General features: G+C 30.4%; 1 protein-coding gene and 1 long non-coding RNA gene across 2 annotated transcripts; one reads left to right on the forward strand and one right to left on the reverse strand.

Annotated features, from left to right (window-relative positions):
- Window positions 1-9,010: 9,010 nt before the first annotated feature.
- On the reverse strand, window positions 9,011-17,050 carry LOC123259738 (homeobox protein SIX2). The gene is made up of 4 exons (XM_044720416.1): window positions 16,023-17,050; window positions 14,379-14,840; window positions 11,914-12,248; window positions 9,011-9,453 (listed from the first exon to the last, which is right to left on the reverse strand). Exons 1-4 carry the CDS (start codon window positions 16,352-16,354, stop codon window positions 9,266-9,268), a joined length of 1,317 nt encoding a protein of 438 aa, XP_044576351.1. The 5' UTR covers window positions 16,355-17,050; the 3' UTR covers window positions 9,011-9,265.
- A 649-nt stretch (window positions 17,051-17,699) lies between these two features.
- On the forward strand, window positions 17,700-19,699 carry LOC123259763. Its single transcript, XR_006508317.1, has 3 exons — window positions 17,700-18,777; window positions 18,889-19,325; window positions 19,414-19,699. It is a non-coding gene; the product is annotated as an uncharacterized LOC123259763 (long non-coding RNA).
- Window positions 19,700-22,671: the final 2,972 nt, after the last annotated feature.

The following is a 22,671-nucleotide window of genomic DNA, read 5'->3' on the forward strand; positions in this document are numbered from 1 at the left end:
AATTGGAGTTCTTTCTATTAAAGCATCGAAGAAATACCCATTTCTGCTATAAAAAGTTTCTTTTTTATCTACTGTATAAAATATAGTTATTATAGTTCGCATTCAACGAAATACTATAACTTACCTCAGTAATCACTGATAGCAAACTGACATCTATCTGTTGACACAGTTTGTTGTCAATTCGAGGAGCAGATTGGTGACACTGATGGCGAAAGTTGGAACGCAAAATTACGCTTCATTTGCTTGCAAACAGGAACTATAAAATTTCATATTTTATAAATGGAAAATGGAAAAATGGGCAAGTCAGTAAGGCTAACCCAGAATGCCAAACACTGATGATTATTTAGATGCAAACTAACAGCAGATTCTAGCTTTCCAACTTCTGTCAGTTTATCTGAAATTTGTGCCTCACGCTGACACCAAACTGCGTTTGTAGTCAACTTGACGTCTAATTGACATCAATCATTGAATAGCAACTTTTTCACTGCAACTTTGGTTATTGGGGCGATAATATCGCGAAGAAAACTCAGAATCGGATTTATATTATTTATTTATTTATTCAATTTTTATATCAAGGCAAACTAGCCGAATGACAATAATATACATAATTTTTGTAATAATTCAGATCTTCTGATATCAGATGGTTCTTCTATAAAAAGACTCCTAAGGAACTTGGGTTCACCCGAGTTTAGAAGCTTGAACATAAAGCAAGCTAAAGCGTAAAGTCTTTGGATTTAATTGTGAGCCAATTTAATTTATGCCTGTAAGGAGTGATATGTTCATCACGTCTAAGATTGAATATGAATCTGATAGTGTTATTCACGAGACGCAGCAGTTTGTAGTCTAACTTTTTTGGTGAATCAAGAAATACTAATGAACAATATTCAATAATTAGGATGATAGTGGACATGACTAAGAGCTTGCGAGTGGACGTAGAGAGAATATTTCTCCTATATTTCAGGCAATTTTACGTAGCGTAGACTTTACGAGTAGTATGGGCAACATGGACATCCCAAGAAAGATTTCTGGTTAGGTGAATTCCCAAATGCTTGGTTGTATTAACATAGGGTATTACATTTCCATCTATAATAATTGGAGGAAGATCACAGTTGTCTAAGAGCTTGAGTCTTCTATTACTTCCAAGAATCATAACCTTAGTTTTTGAAAATTTATTTCAAGGCCAACTTCTTTAGCCCAATCAGCTACTGCTTCCCCATCAGTCATAAGTTTAATTGCAGCTTCATTCAAGAGCTTCAAATTGGGCTAGATGGGCTAAATAACTGTTTATATTGAGACTTAAGATGTTTATTGATGTACTGGTTACAATAGGCTGATCAATTTGTTGCTATAAAAGTTTTTCAAGGTCATCTTCAGTGTTGATATGAAACTTAGGTGAATCATCATCCTTCTTTGCATAGACATTGCTACGATCAGTCCAGACGTATTTAATTTTTGATAGTTTGGCTTTAGTTTTTATCTTCTGTACAAATTTATATATATCAGGATGTAAGAACTCATTTATGTAGATAAATTTGTTTTGGTTAGAGTCAGAAGAAGTATTAAAGACGTTTTTAGCCAGAAGTTTTGGGGAACGGCGTTTGACTTCAATGATGTGTTCACAAATTTCAGGTGATTTAAGTTTAACAAAAAGCGAACGCGAGGTTTGTGTGCTATTTTGTCCACTTTGCCTCCTTTTATTGTTAAATTCTCTGATATTTAAAATATCAGTAGTAAAATTTGCAATATTTAACTTCTCAAATATTTGGTGTGTAATCTGCTCATTAGTTTGTTTTGTATTTAAATCATTTGGAATCCCGGAGATCAACAGTTGAGACGACATCCGATATTCAGTAACTTGCTGAGAAAATGGAGTATTGACTAAAGAGTCAAGAGTAGATTTAACTAACGTGATAGCTGTTGCATTTTCTTCACATTTGGCAGAATTTTGATTTAATTTCGAATTTATTTTTTTGATTTCTTCTTGAGACCTTATTTGAGTTTTGGTGACCTCAAATAACGATTCAGTTACTGCCACAAGGTCTTCCGAAAGCTTGGTTATCTTTGAATTGCTATCACTGTTATTTTCTACAAGGCTTCTAATCTGTTCACTATGTTTACTCAGGCAGACCGCGACATTCTGGATGCTCAAAGAGTTATTATAGGACATATCAAGCAAAGCATTGACTTTTTCATCTAGCGTGTGCTTTGACCAATCAGGTTTTGCCATTTGAGTTGGATTTAAAACATTTAAGGTAGGCAGACCTGTTGATCTTTGATCATTAGTGTCAGCTGAAAATTGAGAGCAAGCTTGACTAGCTAGTACACCTGAAACGGACTGAGAGGCAGAGTTGGAAGTAACCTGACTCGCTTGATCATTTGAAACAGACATTTTTGGAGAGGTAACTTCAACTGGGGAAAAAAAACATAGTCTTCTCCAGCAGAAGTTATAGGTAGTGTTTTCGGTGATGAATTAATTGATTTAAAACTGCTCTGCGAAGATTTCCTGCGTATCCTATCTAAGATGCTAGCTGGTCTAGTGGTCGAATGCCCAGAAGTATGTGCTTGAGAGTTTGACGGAATAGTAAGTGGAGACAGTGATGGACCAAAAGACTTAACACAGCAGGTTGCAGTTTTAGATTTAGCCACTTCTTTCGCACAGCTTGGATGATATGTGAGTTTACAGGTCTTACACTTCGTTGGTCTCACAACAGGTCTATTACATCTAGAACAGTTCATAACATAACAATTTCCATCACAATGTAATTAGAGGTTGGAAGAGCTGTTAGATTAAGAAAAACAACACTGTATGTTTATATGTTAAGTGGCGACATCCGTAGAGTAAGAGTAGTACTTAGTGGTGGGCACACTGTGATGATAAACTATATATGTGAGTTAGCTGGAATCACTTTAACAGTGTAGCCTAAAATCACGCCGTAGAAAACTCAATAACCTCCAAATCCATAAACATGAAATTGAAAAATTTATAACTTCACTTTCAGTTTAGCAATTTCCGTACTTATTTGCAATCCAGAAAGATTGCAATTAAGAGCTTGCAAAGATATCTAAAACAAAAAAGCCCGAAGGTATAAAGCGCAGAAAAATATTTCGGAATGAAGAGCGAAAAAAAGACGTGTTAGTAGTACTTACGTGACTTTAGATATTAGCAGCAAATTATTTTGTATCATTTTTTTTATCGACACATGAATAATTCCATAAACTTCCAGCTCTTTGTCGGTTACCTTCAACTGAAAGTTGAGCTGAATTGACTCCTTCCTACAGGGCCGGATTTAAATTTGTGCCGCCCTGGGGCACTGAAGAAAATGCCGCCCTATGACAAATTTTATTTTAATAGTTTTGATATCTTATTTTTTAAGAATTAGAATAACTAATTGATTGCAGGAAATTTATTATGTATTATATATTATTTATTATACATTATGTTTTATTTATATTTATTCTTTATTTACTCATATATTATATATTATTTATTATATACTATAGTAATATAAAAAAATATTTGTATTTTTCTTAGAATTATAAATTTTGCACTAAGAACGACGTATATTAGTATTGCATTATTTTTTTCACAGGCAAACTCGCCTAACTTTTTGAATTGCAAACTAGTCGATTAAATCTTCACAATCTAAACGTTGAAGCACATCTGATTCTATGCATAGAATAGCTAAGCTATTGAGTCTATTTGCACCCATTGTAGAACGTAAGTAATTTTTAACTCGTTTTAAACAAGAAAACGATCGTTCTGCGCTACAGTTTGTTACGGCTAAAGCTATAAATATTCGATAAGCAATTTCTACGTTTGGAAACGCAGTGTAAAGGTCGTTTGAATGCAGAAGTTTCAGAAGATCAGAAGGTGAATTTTTTTCCATCTTTTTTTCGGTGCAATGAGCATGGAAGTGCACAAATTTGTCTTCTAGTGAGGACTCAAGATCTGAACAATATATTTTTCTTAAACGTTTAGCTCGTTTACGAATTTCCCTATTATCTAAATCACCAAATTCAATGATAACCGAGAATTTTTCTTGAATCTTTTCATATGCTGCACATATTTTACGCAATTCAGATCCCAGATTGTCAAGAAGGACATTAAAAGTATTAACTCTAAACTGGTCTCGAGCTGACAGCTGCACATCTCCATCTCGTGTTTCATCAGCATGTAATTTTCTCTTTTTTTGTTTGGAAACTGTTGTTTTATAATCTTATACAATCTTGAATTTCTGAAATTTTTAAACCATTTTTTTCATAGATTTCAAATTCATTTCGCGTATCAGCAACGACTTTGATCAAAATATGATAATCATCGATTACATCAGCGATGCTACAATCAATTTTTTGCAATCTTTGGCTTACAGCATTAAATCTTGAGAGTAAGAAATGCCAAAGTATCTGCATAAATGCTGTTTCAAGTCGCTCCAACTGAATTCGAATACCTTTAGCTTCTTGCCGTGTAATTGCATTTTCTTCGATATCTTCTTCAAGAATAATCAAAGTTTCAATTATTTCAACAAAATGTTGATTAAGTGCTTGAACCTCTTCATAACGAGCTGACCATCTGGTTGCAGATAAAGATTTTAACGCAATTATTTTTTCAGTATGAGACTGTAAGACTTCCCAGCGATGCGTCGATGCAGTAAAGAAGTTGTATAAAGTTTGTACTTACTGTATTAAAGAATCCGAACAAAAACAGTTTCACTGTAAAAAAAATCGCGCCAAGTCCACGTTCATAAGACTATTAAGAAAAAAAAAATTCTTATTTCTTTACAAAAAGATATAAAATAAAAAAATTAAAAAATCCAAGTAACCGATATGATTGTATTTGATTTTCGGAAATTAAAAAAAATTTTATTGTAAATTTGAAAATTAAAAAAAAATTTTGGAACGTATTTAGTGTGCGTGGTTGCAAAATATTTTACTTTTAATGAAATTCGTAAAATATATTTACTAGGACTTTAAAAAAATTGAAATACACAATGACGCACACCAAGTACGTTCCAAAATTTTTTTTTTAATTTTCAAATTTACAATAAAATTTTTTTTAATTTCCGAAAATCAAATACAATCATATCGGTTACTTGGATTTTTTAATTTTTTTATTTTATATCTTTTTGTAAAGAAATAAGAAATATTTTTTTTAATAGTCTTATGAACGTGGACTTGGCGCGATTTACAGTGAAACTGTTTTTGTTCGATTTTAGTATTTTTTGTAATTATAATAAAAATTTACAATTGGTACCAACTTAAATCTCGCGTTGGCTGCATTTTTTATAGCAAACTATCCCCTTGAAGATACAGTTTATGTAAAAACAATTCCAGCGCACCCTGGCGGATGTAGATGCAAACTGTGAAATGTATTTTTTTAACTGTAGTTTCCCATCTATTGGAAGATTACCATGCATTCTCGAATTATTTAGTCTGTGGCGTCACTTTTTACATAGAAAAAAAGTCAGGATCGAAATTTTTGAGCTTGCTATAGTTTGTGCTGATAAAATTGAATAATTTCAAGTAGATTAATTATTATAATTGAATATAATTAATTAATATCAGTAAAATAAAGCATGAATTACTGTTATAATATAAAATTTCGGAACAAGAAGTACCGTAGAATTAAATAAAATTTTGCAACCTCAAAATACCGTTCTGCTTACAGTAAACATAGTCAGTAGTCTGGCGCTCCGTTAACAACGGATTTGAACGGAACTTGGCGCCAGATTCTACCGAATCTGTGGATGACGCAGCTTCTGGGGCGCATTCTACTGCGTGAACTCCAACTAAATTCATAGAATGAGCAGCACAAGGAGCATGTTCTGCAAGATGATTAATTTCATGAATTCTTGCCTGTAAGCCCGAATAAATCCCTGATACATTATTCGCGTTATCATATGACTGACTTCGACAATCTGTGAGATCAAGATAAAAAACTCAAGAACAGATAATACGGCAACTAGCAAATCTTCCGCTTTATGTCCAGAGTTCTCAATAAACATGAGAAAACGTTCAACAGGGGTTCCATCTTTTTTCACATATCTGATAACAAAAGAAAGTTGGTCCACGTGAGATATGTCAGGTGTGGAATCTACTATAATTGCGTAATATTTCGCTGATTTTACTTCTTGAACAATGATAGCGGATACCTTTTGTGCTAAAAGCTGGATAAATTCTTCATAGACAGTTTTGGATAAGTAACTTGTACTGCCAGATCCTTTATTTCCAAATTTTCTAATATGTTCTTCGAGAAATGGGTCAAAAGAAGAAAGAAATTCTATCAGCATCAAAAAGTTGCCATTGTTTGGTGAGCCAAATTTCTCATTACTACCTCGGAATGAAAGTCCTCGAGAAGCTAGGGCTTTAGTGGCAGCCACTACTCTTCTTAAAACATTTCTCCAATACGAGATTTCTGTCTCTGTTTGAATAACTAAGACATGGTCTATTCTATTCTTAGTATCTGACCTTTGCTTAAGTGTTAACATGCATTTTTTATGATTTTTAGAGTTTTCATGCTCATTAACACGAACGCCTGCATGTTTCCAATCATTAAATCCGGCCGGTTTCACCATTAAATGAACAGTCAACATCAAAAAGAAGACATGCTGCACAGAATACCGATCCTTTACTAACTGAGTAAACAAGCCATGGACGTGGAACTTTTTCACCGTTAATAAGTCGTCTAACAAATAGTGATTCTGAAAGCCGTCGTGAAGTCCCGTCGTTGTAATCACGTTTTGTACCGGAAAAATTAAAATTTTTATTTTGTTTACACCCATAGGTAGCTACATGATCTCTAGTAAAATCGTTTATTATCCATTCTCCTGGATCATCGCTTATCACGAATAAGTTTTGAGATGCAACCTCCTCTACATTTATTGTTGGAACTGTAGCTTCAGTTTCATCTTCATGGTTGATATTCTGTGGCAGCGAAGGAGTCGTGGTACTGTTAGTACTATTACTCGTAGACAGAGTCTGTTTCGAAGTTGAAGTAAAACGTGCACCACCACCTGTCAAAATTTACCATCGTTCGATTTACATCATTATTACAATAAATAGCGATTGCTCATATTGACAACAAAATCATTATTATATTCTGTGAAATATGGAACTCTCGCGACAAACCTTCATGATCCAAATCTATACAATCTTTATTCATAGATTCTGATTGCTGGATTACACATTCTTTCTTTTTAAAAAAATCATCCAACTTAGGAATTTTACTCAAAACCTCTTGCTCCTTTTTACTTTTGTCCAAAGCGCGTTTTCGGTACTCATATCCACTTAATTTTTTGCGTCCATCAGCCATATTCAAAAATTAATTTCAGATTTATGCTCAACAAAATTGAAAGTCTTTCCAGGTTAGATTAATCTATTAAGTATTCGCAGTTTAGATTAAACGTCAAATATAAAAGAAACTATATTGCAGAAACCTAGTTACATTTGTATACTGACTGTAGGTGGCAGCATGTGTAGTTTACAGTTGATTTGATTCAAAAATATAAAATTGTTCTTTTTAATTAAAATTAATTAGTGTTATTGGATAATTCTCCAATTTTAGAAAAATTCATTAATCAATAAAAGTTTCTGCTATCAAAAAGACATACATAATTTGAAAATATTTTTAATTCTTCAAAAAAACTACATAAATTTATCAATTCCAGAAAATAAAAATATCAACTTTAATTTTTTCAAACCTTTATGGAAATAAATTAATTAAACTATTTGAATAGTTTTTACTTAAATTTCCTATATTATAATATACAAAATTTTAATTTGATACATAATACTTAAATTATATTTCTTGAAAGATAAAATGTTTATTTAAAAGAATTAGTTAATTATATATTGTATAGAAAATTTTTTCTCACTTTCCAAATTTTACCGCCCTAGAAAATTTGGCGCCCTGGGCACTAGCCCCGACTGCCCCTAGTGTAAATACACCACTGCCTTCCTAAGCTCTGTTAAGCTCAGAAAGTAGTCAAAAATTTGACTTCAAGAAATCAAAATCAAAACGTACCCTGATTAGAAAAAAAGATTCAAAGTGAGTCTTACGATTTGAAAAGATTGAAAAAGATTTGTTTTGAATAATATATAGATGTACATTTTGCATTGAGGTAATATTTTTCAACCCCTTTTCCTAATTAGGATAATTTACAAATTGATGAAGTAATTTATAAAAAGAATTTACAAACTTACATAAAATTGAGATTAATTTGAGCTCAATAAATTATTCTATCTTGGCTCCGTCTTCTAATTTTTCTATTTTCTTCAGTTGTATGAACATTTAGTGATAGTTTGTACTTGACGTCAAATTTTACTTAGAAGTCTTAAATACCAATATAATGTAATGTAATATTATTTATTAAAATGACGTTAAGGTATCTTATCATGTATATCAAAAACTCTTTAAAAAAAATTGTGTTAAATTGAAATTAAAATATTAAATAGTTTTCACTTCACAAAGCCAGAATTCAACAATGAAGTGTATACACTAAAAGTAAGATAAATTAATTATCATTGAATATTTCAATTGGTTAAGCACTATTTATTAGAAACCAAGGTATGATAGTACATAGTAAATTTATTATATACATTACTTACACAATCTAATAACATTTATGTATAAGATCGAGCTATATTTACAATATTATAACTAAAAACTAAAATTATTTAAATAAAATATAAACTTTATATCTTTCGCATTCTGTAATTACATAGTAAAAAAGTTCTTACACATGTTTTTAGCTTACAGATTAATACTTTTGTATCATTCTTGTTACTAATAATTTAGTTTATTACACACAAATTCTATATTGATGTATGTAAGTAAAACTATTACCATGGAATTATAATCTTTTGAAGTTTAAAAATTCCACTATCTGATCAAAACAAGAAATCGTTTAAAATTTAAAAATTCCACTATCTGATCAAAACAAGAAATTGTTTAAAGTTTAAAAATTCCACTATCTGATGAAAACAAGAAAATTATTAATCTTGTAACAAATAGTTGTTTTTCAAATACGAGCATTTGTAAAATAAATTTTCTTTAAATAAAATCAGATTATATTATATCTAAAGCTTAATGGAATCTTTGAGATTTCCGTCAATAAGCAAAGATTCTTTAAATGATTTTATACATTCTTTGTATAAATATCAAAGACATTATTTTCTAAGCGAACGCATGGGCGCGAGCTAAAATATCATCGCATGAACTTTGGCTATGGTGAAATTGATTATCGCGGTTATTTCCATATTCCATGGGTCACATGGAATGTTGAGTAGGAGGAAGCATAATTTCATAACCCGACGGTATATCTTGTTGATGATGATGATGGTGATGGTGGTGATGATGACCACCCGCCATCGCTTGATGATGGTTTTGTTGATAATACTGATGATGCATACTTGAATGGGATGAATAATAAATTGAACTTTGTTCCACATCCTTGCCTACAAAAAATAAACCATCTTTACAACCATCTTGTAAACATGAAAATTTAATTTTATTTTCGGTTTATATTAATTTTTTTATCGTCATTTCAAGTCAATATAATTATTTGGTTTATGTATTCATCAAATCTTATAAAAAATATTATAAAATATTTCAATTTTTACGATAATAAGTTTTATAATGTTAATTTTTATGATCGAGGAATATTCTAAAAGTTATTGGAGTAGTAAAAAAAATTTATTATAATGTTGAATGAAATTTTATTTAGTTGATGTAAATTTTTTTATGGCAGTAAAATAAACTGCTACTTAGGATGATAAAATTACTATTTGCCATTGTAATTGGACCTTTTAAAGAGGCTGTGCTTCACTTTCACATCATAAAATCCATGTAATATAATGAGAAACGCTCATCTTAAACCGTTTCTACTATTGTAATAATTTACTAGAATGATATAAATAAATTTACCATTATAAAGATAATATTTCAACTTACAAGCTTAATAGTAGTTCTAATTTATTAATCGAGATGGTTTTTGGAAAAAATAATATTTTGAAAGTATTCCAGCGTACTTATATCCATACTAACCCTTCGTTGATCTTGCGATTAGCGAATTGCCAGTTAACAACTACATAACCTATAGGAAGTTACTATAATGTGAGTGAGAAACTAAAAAGACGTGACCAATGAAGGGTGTCGCAAAAAAAACCGACTATTTATATACAGAAATTTTCTTGTATAAATGTACAAATAATTTTCACTATTGAATTAATAAATCTTAAGCCTTTCAGTTCCTGCGCTATTTAAATAAACTTATTTTTCATTTGCATAATTAATACAGTGGACTTTCGATAACTCGAACTTCAAGGGAAGTGATAAAAACTTCAAGTTAACGAGTTTTCAACTTAACAAGATGTTCGAAATTTGCAAGTAGAACAAAAATTGAGAAAACACTTGATTTCTGTTATATGAAGCATATTTATTTTAAAAAATTATCAATTAATAAGGTAAAAAATATTACATAAATTCTGTTATTTAAAGATTTGATTGCTATAAGCTTGGACAGTTCGGAGAAAAACGTCTTTAAATTTTACTAACTTCGACTTATAGAGTTTCACTTTAAAAATTCGAGATTTTTATAGAGTATAAATATCCCTTATCGATACTGGAAGGGAAACGATACTAAGTTCAAGTTACAGAGTCTAAATAATTCGAGATATCATGGATTTAAGAGTTCAGCGGTATTTAAGATTTCGACTTAACAAGGTTCGAGTTACCGAGAATCCACTATATTATGATTTTACCTAATTATCACGAATATCATTTATCCTATTACCCTATATGACCAATCGTTTGTATTAATAAAATTGTAAACATAATGTATTCGTAAACATAACGTATTGTAAACGTAATGTATACGATACTGATATAGTGCAAGTAACTAATTATATTAGTTTTTATTTTTGTTTACTTGGCATGCAACCATTACTTTTTTCGAGTTAAATATTTATTTTGAGTACATTTAATGAAACGTAAGACATTTTCTTATTATACGGCTCTTAATTAACATTTCTTTTTTGCTAGAATTGAAGAGTTAATAAGAAAAAACATATTTTACTTAATTATTTCTGTTTAAAATTCTTCATAAACTATCTCATAATATTTAGAAGAAAAATAGTTTCATAACTGAAAACGTTTATAATATCGCTTCGATAATACACAGGTCGTGTTAACGGAGTGATCTGTAAAGCTGTTGAAACCTATTTGGATTCTTTTATTCAAATAAACTTTTAAATATAGCTAAACGCGTATTATGGCAGTCAGAAAATCAAGTCGTGTTGATTATGAAAACTTTATAGTCGGTAGTCTCTATAGTGTTGATGAAAAAAAATTTTTTTTCAAGTAAGGTAAAAGCCCCAATAGATGATCATGTACCAGTATATGATCACTCCATGTATTTGTATACCTATATTTATGAATATAGATATACAAATACATGGAGTGATCATATACTGGTACGTGATCATCTATTGGGGCTTTTACCTTAAGTACATATACTTTTTGTCATACACTGATCAAAATATAGACTTAACTCAAGACTAAAAATCTTGAACTAAAATAATCATTTGAAAAATTTTTTTGTCTTGAAGTAAACAAAAAAGTATTTAAGCCAATTAAAATTTACTTGAAGTAAGAAAATTTTCTTAGTTCAATAACTTCTGCTTAATTCAATATAAATAATTCTTCAAAATAATCTTCTTGTTAAAAGATTTTTTCTCTTGAATCGAGTTGATTTTCTCATATTATCAATGTACTAAAAACTTAAAACATGATATTGAACTGTGTTGAAATCAATTTAATCATATTGTTGCTAATAAATCTGAATTTTTACTATTAGTTTTTAAAAGCAGTAAAAAAATTTTTATGATTATTTTGATATAATAAATAAATAATTTTACCATTATCATATGCACCTCGCCCATAAGACAATGTTTTAACATCACTCATTGGACTAAGCCCTCCATTGGAAGGATGAGCAGAATGAATTGAAGATGGTGTAACTGGTGAACCATAACTATGATGATGCGGACCCATTGGACTTAGACCCATCGGACTGCAGGGATTCATTCCTACCGGTGACATACCCATTGTTGAAATAGGTGACATTGCTAAATTAGGACTACCAGATTCCATTGATTGAAGAGGTTGATGACCACCACCAACTGTATTACCGCTATTATTGCCACCGTTAATATTACCATTGTTACTCTGGCAATTAAGAGAAAGCATGTCTCTGTAATAAAAAAGAAATCAAGTAAATATTATTTAATTTTCGAAAAAGTCAAAGAAAATGAAAAACAAACATGTGTCTTTTTCAAGTCCGACAAAAGCACAATAAATATCCGTCGCACCATGACCAAATGGAAAACTTATCAAAATGTATCACGTGTGTCTTAACAAATGTTTTAGTTACTATTGTATGTAGTATTTCACAAGAAAAATGTGGTCCAGTACTACAGGAGTATCCCGCAGCGTGACAATTAACTTCTAGTCCCTATTACATTTTTACGCGTACGAAACTTTCTCATACACACGCGCACTTACATGAACATTCATATACAAGCATGTGTTTCGGAGTCTTCAACTAACCGTCGGCATTCTGAGAAGTCTTAACTCCTCGTACAATAAAATGAAACAAAGAAAAGTAAAAGTAAAAAAAAAATTGGTAAAAAGGTCCAGTAGTATAATATACCTTATTACTTTTTTTCATTATTATACATTTTTTCTTCATTTTTTCCCCTTAGTTAATTTACGTTCAATTCATACCCACTCTTAAATAAACATTAAGTTTTTTATTTTAAAAAAAAAAAAAAAAATAATAACAGTTACAAAGATAATGTAAAAACAAGCTAATTCAATGATTTGAGATAAGCAAGTACAGATTAATTTTTGCTAGATGTAAAAGTACATATGATTATATTGAATACTGGGGTGAATTCACTCGAGACCATGCGATTGGCTGATCTGAGATTCCCTAGAAGAATCTTTAAATGTTTAGTTTGTGCTCGTTTAAAAATAATTCCGCCCTTAATTCTTTCTTGTCATACAGACCCTTTACAGTTATACATATGTAGGATACGAATACGCTTAAATTAAAGACTCGTCTGTGGCCCAGGGTTGGTCTTTATGCAGTAAACTATTGGTAGTGCGAACAGCTCAACAGTGAAACGAGATATGTAACCGAATCCACGCCATAAAACGGTAATGGGGCGTCGCATTTCCTTTTCCTAGGTCTTTCATGATGTCGAGGGGGTGGCTTTAACCAGGGTAGAAAAATTTTCAAGATCAGAAATAATTTTTATCCGCCATGACTAATATTCTCCATTATAAAAAAATTCATCAACGATTGTATGCTGATTTGTCTTCTTTCTTAGGTCACCCACAGCAGCAAGGTGAAATGAATTTTGTTCGGCAAAATATAGAGCCATGACCGCAAACCGTGTTGTAGACATAACAAAACACCATTAATTCTTTCATCCTCTGTATGCTTCTTTCTACATATACTCTAGATTATGTATATATTCATATTCATTAAGATTTTGTAAATATATGGAGACTTGTAGTATGTATAAATGTGTAAATGAATGAAGAGTGTATGTATGTGATTGAAAATTGAAAATTATCAAGACAAAAGAACGTCGTCATCGTCGTAATTCTATAAGCATTTTTAACAGTTCCGGTGACTATTGTAAATGTTTATCGTGATGCGTAAACTAACTTTGTTTTATAAACAATTGACATGTACACGCGATAGATATTATCTAAGCGCGACAGCTTTTTTTTTCTCATATTTCAAAGCAATTAATAAAAAACAAAACACCGTGGTGTAGTTATCATCTAATGTAAACTCGATTACGACTTATTCTGATTAAAAAATTATCAATAAATTTCATTCATAAATATTTTATCATTGACATTGTTTTTTTTTTCTTTTAAGTTAAGTTAAACATAATAAATCTTTATAAAATTTTACATAAACAATTTTTGATTAAATTCAAAGGAAGTTATTAAAAAAAATTATACTTGGAATAAATAAAATAATTCATCTGATAAAAATAAAAAAACGTTTCTCTATAAGCTATGTAGTTGAAACCTTCACTTTCCACAGACAATAATCGAATTTAGGAACAAGAACACATGTTAAGACACTTGTTGCACCAAAGAAAATCTCCGAGGACCCCTGAGGATCAAACACGTGTCTATTACTTGACGAAAAAAACTTGATTGAATAATAATAACTCAGTACATGCTAAAATTTCTAGCATATTTCCTCTCTCTTAAATTTTTTTTCTATTATACTTGACCTGCTTAAAATAATAATAATTAACTTTAACATATTGTATGGGTTTGTAAAAAAACTTACGGTCGTGCTTGCGGCGTGCGATCACGTTGCCGACGATTTTTAAACCAATTAGACACTTGAGTGAGTGTAAGTCCCGTTTTCTTAGCAAGACTTTTTTTTTCATCTGGCGTCGGATACCTATTTCTGGTATAGCACTCTTTAAGTGCATTTCTTGAACGTTCTTTAAAACAATAGACAGTTTCTTCACCATCCCAAATTGTTTTAGGCAGCGGATATTTTTTTCTAAGACGATATTTGTCAACAGCACCCAAAGCCCGGCCACGAATCTTCTCAGCCTCGCTGTAATGCGATTTGAACCACATTTGTTGAAGCTCCGGGTGCCGACGGGGTGAAAAAGGATGACTCTCAAGGATTGAATAGAGCTCATGAAAGGCGCACCGATGAAACGCCACTGCTGCACGAGCCATAAGTACACTTTCATCACCTCGAAGTAATTCACCCGGCGGCAAAGACCATAAAAATCTAAAAAAAATATGACATTTTTATGATAATTTTTTATTTTTAAGTAAAATTAAGTAACAGATGTCCGAAAATTTTTCAAAAATATATAATTAATTATTATATTAATTCAATGATTACAAAAATAATAATATAACGAAATCAACTTAGAAATTTGTAAAAAAATCTTGTGCAATTTTTTAGATTTTTTTCACAATCGATAAGCTCAAATTTATAAAACGATTTTAAAATTTAGTTATCTACCAATTTTTCACTCATCATAGTTTACTTAACGTCTGTAAAGCTAGCATTGACTCGTCCATTGGTAACCATCCGTATCTCGCTCATTATTCGAGCAGCAAAATTTATTTGTGGTGTTAAATTTGTTGCTAATTATTAGTTGCTTTAATTAAAATTTTGTTACTTGATTAGATTCCAAAAAATCATTAATAATCTCGATCGATCAATACTGGATTATATCAATGCTAAATTTACAAACGTGTTTACTTAGTAGTTGCATATTTATATTTTTACTTCTTTTATCGACAAAAAATTATTTTAAATTCAAGTAATCATAAAGTTATCAAGTAACTATTCAAATATAAATGCATAAAAATAAATTATTTAAGAAAAATAATCTTGAAATTGAACGTCAAAAAAGTAGATAGACCTAGAAAAAATTTTTTAAGCTGTAAAATTTTTTATAAATTATAATACTAAAATTAGCAAATACTTTTCAGATATTTGAAAAAATTACGTTTATAGTTATTTAAAATGTTCAAGTATGGAAATTTTTCTTTATAATTTTTTATTTGTTCAAAAAAACCTAAAAATTATCAGATGTATGTTAATTTCATATGTCATGAAAAGTTTACAATTATAATTCTACAAGAATCTAAAAAATTTCAAAAAAAGCATTTTTATAAGTTTCAGAGTACATTTTCCCATATAACTAACTCAGTAACGATATAAATTATTTAACTATCAAAATACTGAAATTGGTAAACATCTGATTCTTTGTTGGATTTGTTTAAAAAATAATTTATTACAAAAAAAAAGTATTATTAAAAAATTGCATTCATAGTTTTCAAAAATCTCTACATGTGGAATTTTTTCTTTTTAATTTACTTTATAAGAATTCACTTGTTAAATAAATTTTCAAATATCTTCTATTTCTACAGTCATACCTAAAAAACTACATCTCACCTTGTTAATTTTTCGATATCTTGGCTCTGTGATAAAGCTTCACACATACACGATATTTGTTCGGGAGTAAAATTAGTTGAATTACTACTGACTGATAAATTACCAACGTTAATATTACTCGTAGAAACATCAACCGAATTCGTGCAGTTAGACTGCTCTTGACCATAACGTGAACCTCCATTGATACCATTACCTTGATGTTGATGAATGGTCAACGATAATCCAGACATGATATTGTTATAGCCAGTATGACTTGAACCTACACTTCTGTGGCCCATTTGACTGTTACAATCGCTACTTGGTGATGACAATTGATCCGAACTTTCTGACATTGTCACTGAAAACACCGTTTATCATCAACTATACTTGGAAATCACAATATCCAGAACTTACTTACTTAGTTTTTTTTTTTATTTTTCTTTTGGTAGTTTATTCAATTTATTACAACGCACTTATCTTCATTCCAAAATCTTCACATCATTTATTTAATAATCATCCACAATAATTTGATTGTTGTTTTTGATCACTCGAATAAATTTTTTCACAAACAACTATTTGATAATTTGATTATAAAATAAAAAAAAAATAAAAAAAAACATCAGTACGGAATCTAATAAATTCACGTATAAACATAAATAAAAATCTATGGATAAACACTTTGCTAATAATTCCGAATTAAGAGTTCAGTGACTAGTATGCACGAATAATTTGGTGTAATTGTTATCGCAAAACCGCAAAGTAATTAAAGATTCTTCAAGGTTAGAGAAAAAAAATGACACTCGATTACGATGTATGTATAAAGAAATTCAGGTGCGCCTTTACTTGTGAACGATCGTTATTGGCGCGAAGCACGGTCACTGAGTGACCAAGTCACCAAGTTAGTAAGGGAATACTACCCGGCTGGTTCGACTGGCTACCGATGCGTTCCAGCAAACTACTACTCTATAGAGATATGGTATGAGTGAACTGATTTCTTTTTCTTCTTTTTTTTCGGCACACGACAGCAAGAGCCAGCACTCACGAGCTGGTATACTGTGTAGTGTGAGCGCTACACGGAGAACCAAGAGAGATAGAATAGATGGCAATGGGATTGGTGGAATTAAAACGCACACGTTGTTGCGATTGGATGAACATTATGGGGTAGGTGCAACCCTCTGCCGTTTTTACTTGTAGGTAGACCCATTCTTTATATACAGCGAAGAGGTTTTTACTGATTTTCATACGAACCAGAGGGTTCTCCTGGAATTTAAATTGATATTTCTATCAATGTATGATTTATTATGACAATTTAAATAAAGAATGGAAAATTATTTTAATTTAAATCAAGTAGATTATTAATTTTATAGAAGTGTATAGTTGAAATGATTAGCGGCGTATTTTGCATGAAAAAAAAAAAAAATTATTTATAAATCAAGAAAAAAAAATTCTTTGAACTAGGAAAGTATTCAGAAATACTCAGGTGATTTATTGGACAAAATAAACGCTTTTTAAAAAAATGAACTTTTTTTTCTTGATTCCGAAAATTGTTTGATACATTCGAGATAGTTTCAGTTTTGATAGATATTTTTTTCAATCAACAATATTCATACTTCAGTCAAAAATTTTTTTCCCTTCAAATGTGTTATTATTGAACCAGTAAAAAATGATAAGAACCTGCACTAATAAAAATACTAACTTGGCTTAAAAGAAGAACGAAAGTGATATAAGTGTTCAAACAAAAATTTTTGATTACAGATAAATTATTTTATTTATTGTCATGAACAGTCGTCGATTTTTGTTGTTCATAAAAATTCGCTTGATCGGCTAAGCATCGACACTTAGTAACAACTTTTGGCTGATGAGCCATCGACTATCGCTTTTGACAATTTGATAAATTTTTTACTGCGCTTGTGCACTGAAATCACATCAACTGATTCTTAACCTTAAAGTTTTACAATAAATAATCACTCTGGAGCCAACTGTGAAAACTTCACTGTGAAGTTAAAAAAGTAAGATGTATGTTGGGGATTAATTATGTTTCTTATCGGAATGCTAATTTATTCAAAATAATTCATATAATTGACTTTGACCTCTAGTTTAGTTTGTTTCACGAGCGCAACGAGTATAACAAAATAGGAAAGTTCAAAAAACGTGTAGAACTCGGTCATGTAAAACAATTTTCAGATTGAATAGTGTGAATTATATATCTTTTCTATGTCCCGCCCTTATTTACCACTGAAATATGAGCTTTCTTATCACGAGTTTTGAAAATTATCAATTGCGTAATCTTTCATTTAATGAAGATCTAACTACATATATTATAATTTGCAGCACGTTTTATTTAGATAATGTATTCTAATAACAAACGCAAGTTAGTGTGATGAAGGGTGTCATTCACTTTGAGTGGGTTTAAGCTGAGGTATTGCATAGATCAATGAGCCGCCGGGTAGAGTGGTGAGTGACAAGATTTCTCAACGATGAGTTTGTTATTTTATTATGTTTCAAGTAGAGATTGCATTTATTGGTTTTAAACTCTGCTCAAATAAAAACAGTAGCAGTAGATGTCGGCAACCACGCCTTAACAATCCTTTGAATTATCTCCGTCTTTCTTGACTAATTAACTACGCATGGCAGTCACCAAAACATAACTTTAAAAATATAACTTATACATCAAATTCAAAGGAATCTAAAACGCCGAGAAAATATGTATGAAGAATAACAAAATTGTCAAGATAAATAACTACGACGTCATATTTTTTGTGATCAAATTTCGTGTGTAAAAAATAATTTCAAAAATATGAATTAAAAATTATATTCTTAGTCGTTATTAAAAGATACAAAAAAAAATTGAAGTATGAATTCACGAGACATTTAATATTTATTTCAGTTGCTGTATGCAATATAAAAAGAAGATAATTTAATTTGTTAGAACTAAAATTTTGTTAAGAAGGAAGATACTCGTAAGAGAGGGGCGGTGCCGCGCATCGCGATGGCGTCTACTTCGATTTGGTGTCACATTTCCTAGAGGACGCCATTTTCTCTCCTCCAACGCTTCCACCCGCTATCTCATACGATGATGCACCCTCTTACTTCTTGTACGTGTCTAAAGAGAATTTGGCTCCAAAGTCTTATCAAAAGGATCCAGAGATTCCATTCCTGGTCTCCATTGTCTCAAACAGATATGCTGTCGAATCTTTCAAAAAAAAAAATTCTTCTGCTTCTATTTTATTAATCTAATACTCGTTTTTAAAGAAGCAAAAAATATACTGCTAAGTCATCATTACTATATGTATAAAAATCGATCATTAAGATTGCTATAGAGAGGTGTGTAAAATATGTACTGTATATACTTAAACGATAGATATTTATCCATCAGAAATAAATTTAAACATTAATATTTTTAATTTTATAGATGAAAACAAAAAACTACAATAGAGATCAAGAGAACAAACATCACAAGCGACAAACAAAACTTCAATCATTGGAATTCCCTGGGGAAAATTTATCGAGGGCGACGTAGAGATATGTAGAGAGGTGTAAAGCACTACCTAACACTTGATGGAACGAAAGGTTTCATGTTTCATTGCTGCTGTACGTTTAATTGCATTCCAAATTAGTTGTGTGAAAAATATCTACTTTGATAATCAAAACAGGTATAGTGATACTTTTTGTACTATAATATTATTTACTCAGTCTATTCTATTCAAAGTATATACATATATTAAAAAAAGTTATAAAAGTAAAGAAGTGTAATAAAGAAGATAAATTTATTGTAGAAAAAATTATATAATGAAAGATAACAAAAATAAAACAAATGATAAAGATATATAGAAGAGAATGTACAAAATCGATTGTTATTAAATACGACCAACAACACATGTACAATTGGCGTAAGCGATAGCTCAAGTATGAGCTCGTATTTCTTCTTTTTTACTGTCTTGACCTGCGTGTAGTTCTGCAGCTGTAAATGAACTAAAATTAATCGTATATGAACAATAACAGATGTCATAAGATATCTTAACGATAACAACCTGCTTATCATAAATATTTTTAAATGTTTTACTTTAAGTACTAATTTATTATTGCTTGCATTATTTTTTACTCAACCACTTGAATATGAGTGCCCAAGATACCATATTATATCCACAGCGGTATTTGGCTATTGTATAGGATTAGTCAACGTAATCCACTTCTTATAGACCCATTAGTACGTCGATCCCAAGATTAAGCAGCAAGATTTTTGTTATGAGGTGTACAGGCGTGAATACAGGTAGTCTGGTCTGGTTTTCGCTTTATACCTAGCCACGAACTTTTTAAAAGAGTGTTAATACCTCGAAATATGCTCTTTATGTGTCACTGACCATTTTCCGGTCTGTTCCCGGGATACTGAGAGATTTTAGTCTCTTCACTGTGTGTACTATACTTATAATTCTAACGTGTTGTCAAAGATGAACGGAGAGATTGCTCTTTTTTTCATCAATGCTAAAAACTAATTTTATATATCTTTTTTCTTTAAAGAGATTTTTTTTTATGATGACACTTGATCAGTAGAGAGTCTATTCTAGAGTAAAAAGGGGGATCATCCACCCTTGTCGACTGTCCCAACAATTTTCGATAGTGAAAGGAAGCTTGTAATAGCTCATCATCACCGATTACACGGTTAGTTTGATTCACCCCGTGATTTTCAAACTGTTATTTTAGACCATTACAATTAATACTATACTAGTATGCTTCTCGATTATTTTGTTCAAAAGATAAAGTATTACAATGCATTTTATTTAAATTATCATTATTCTCAGTAAATTAAAATTTTTTAATTTTACTGCACAGGTTTAAATACACAAAAAGATAGGTTCACTTGAACCAAGAAAATATTTTTCTTCCTAATTATTTTCTTGGGCGAAAAAAAAATTTTTTTTTGACACAAAAAATTTCACTTATTCCAACAAAATTAATTCCCTTGCTCCAAGAAATACGTATCTTGATCCAAGACAATTTATTTAAGTCAAGAAAATTTTCTTGTTTTGAGAAAATTTCTCTCCCCGTACTGAAAAAAAATATACGCCGCATATACGGAGGCAAAAAAAAAGTATGTGGCGTATATATTTTATATGTGCGACGTATATGTATTTTTGTCAGCATATATGCGCATATATATTTTTTCAGTGTGGGTCTTGCTCCAAAAAATTAAGTTCTTGACAGAAGTAAATTTTCTTGTCTTGAGAAAATTTCTCTCTTGCTCCAAAAAATTAAATATCTCGATAATAAATTTTCATTAATATTTTTATTGACGAATATGTCAAATGGGAAGATCAAATAATATTGAATCATTTTTTTTCATTCAATATGTATAATTGCGCGCTAAAATAATCTAAAATGGGTATCAAATATTCAAGAGAAAAATTTTCTCAAGGTGAGAAAATTTTTTTCTCAGCTGAAGTAGGTGGCGCTGCTTCCCTAAAGTATCTAAAAATCTTGAGCAAATATAAAAATTTATTGTATCAAATATTTATGATAATTTGAATTAAGAAAAATTACTTCCACCAAGAATAGAATTTCAAGAAAAATTTTTACTTCGGCCAACACAACTTCGGTCTTCCTTCGGGCACCCGAAAATTTACTTGAGCCAAGAATTTTGTTCTCCAGTCAAGAAATCTTTTTTTCTGTGTACATACTTCTCAATACTTATTTAGCAGCTTCAATTAGTGTGAGATTAACTTTAATTAAAGCATTTTAAAATACAGAAAATTCATCAAATCTGGGACATTAATAAATATTTTTGAGTCAAAAAAGTATTTTAAAAATCATAATCAATTTATATAAAGTAAAAATTTCTTCATTCAAAAATAAATTTTTACTAAAAATAAAATTTTCAATTTTCGTCTGTAAGCGAAAAATTTTTCCTTTTCGTGAAACATCGTGTTGGACAAAGTAAAAGTTTTTTTAATATAAACCAAAGAATTATGCATTAGTTTTGAAAAAATTTCTTGGCTCAAAAAAGTAGTGTTTGTATTGACGAAGAAAATTTCTTTCATTTTTAATATTTTTTTGGATCAAGAGTATTAATAATTCAGTAAGGAATCCCTTTTTTCTGAGCATACAGTAAAATAGCAGAATTACATAACAAATCATAATTTTGTTTCGTTATGACAGTACACTAAAACAATATTTTACACCATAAATAAAAAAAAAAAATTCACTTAACTCAGCATGTTCAACTTACGACAAAGATATATAAAGTTATGTATAGAAGGTTGAAATTTATGACCGAAGCTAATTATCAGGGGTTGAACAAGGCCACATGTATCATAAACCTGTGGTAAAACTAACCCTTCCAATATAATATTAGTAGTATACTGTCCTTTAGTTAGGTTAGCTATCTCAAATAAGACATATGCTTACATCCAATATACTGCATGCAACAGATTTACCCATTATAATGATCTTTGATTGATATATCTAGAGGGTTGCGACGGCTTAGGTTGCTTGTTAATCCAAAACTCTAATACCGGATGTTTGATGACCTATGTCATGAAGCTGATCAACGCGAATGGTCACCATCCATTCCTATCAGTGGATTTATCAACCATATCTTGATTTCTTTGTATACCTACTTTTTTATATTTTCATTTTAGAAATATTATTATTAACTAGACGAAACTTCATACAA

This window comes from Cotesia glomerata, linkage group LG2 (genome assembly GCF_020080835.1).
Source record: "Cotesia glomerata isolate CgM1 linkage group LG2, MPM_Cglom_v2.3, whole genome shotgun sequence".
Classification (NCBI taxonomy): domain Eukaryota; kingdom Metazoa; phylum Arthropoda; class Insecta; order Hymenoptera; family Braconidae; genus Cotesia; species Cotesia glomerata.

Coding starts and splice junctions, on each gene's coding strand:
- LOC123259738 (XM_044720416.1), bottom strand. CDS start 16,354: ATGTCAGAAAGTTCGGATCAATTGTCATCACCAAGTAGCGATTGTAAC. Junction 14,841..16,022: donor GATATCGAAAAATTAACAAG/GTGAGATGTAGT, acceptor TATTTTTTTTAG/ATTTTTATGGTCTTTGCCGC. Junction 9,454..11,913: donor GCGAGGTGCATATGATAATG/GTAAAATTATTT, acceptor TATTTTTTGTAG/GCAAGGATGTGGAACAAAGT.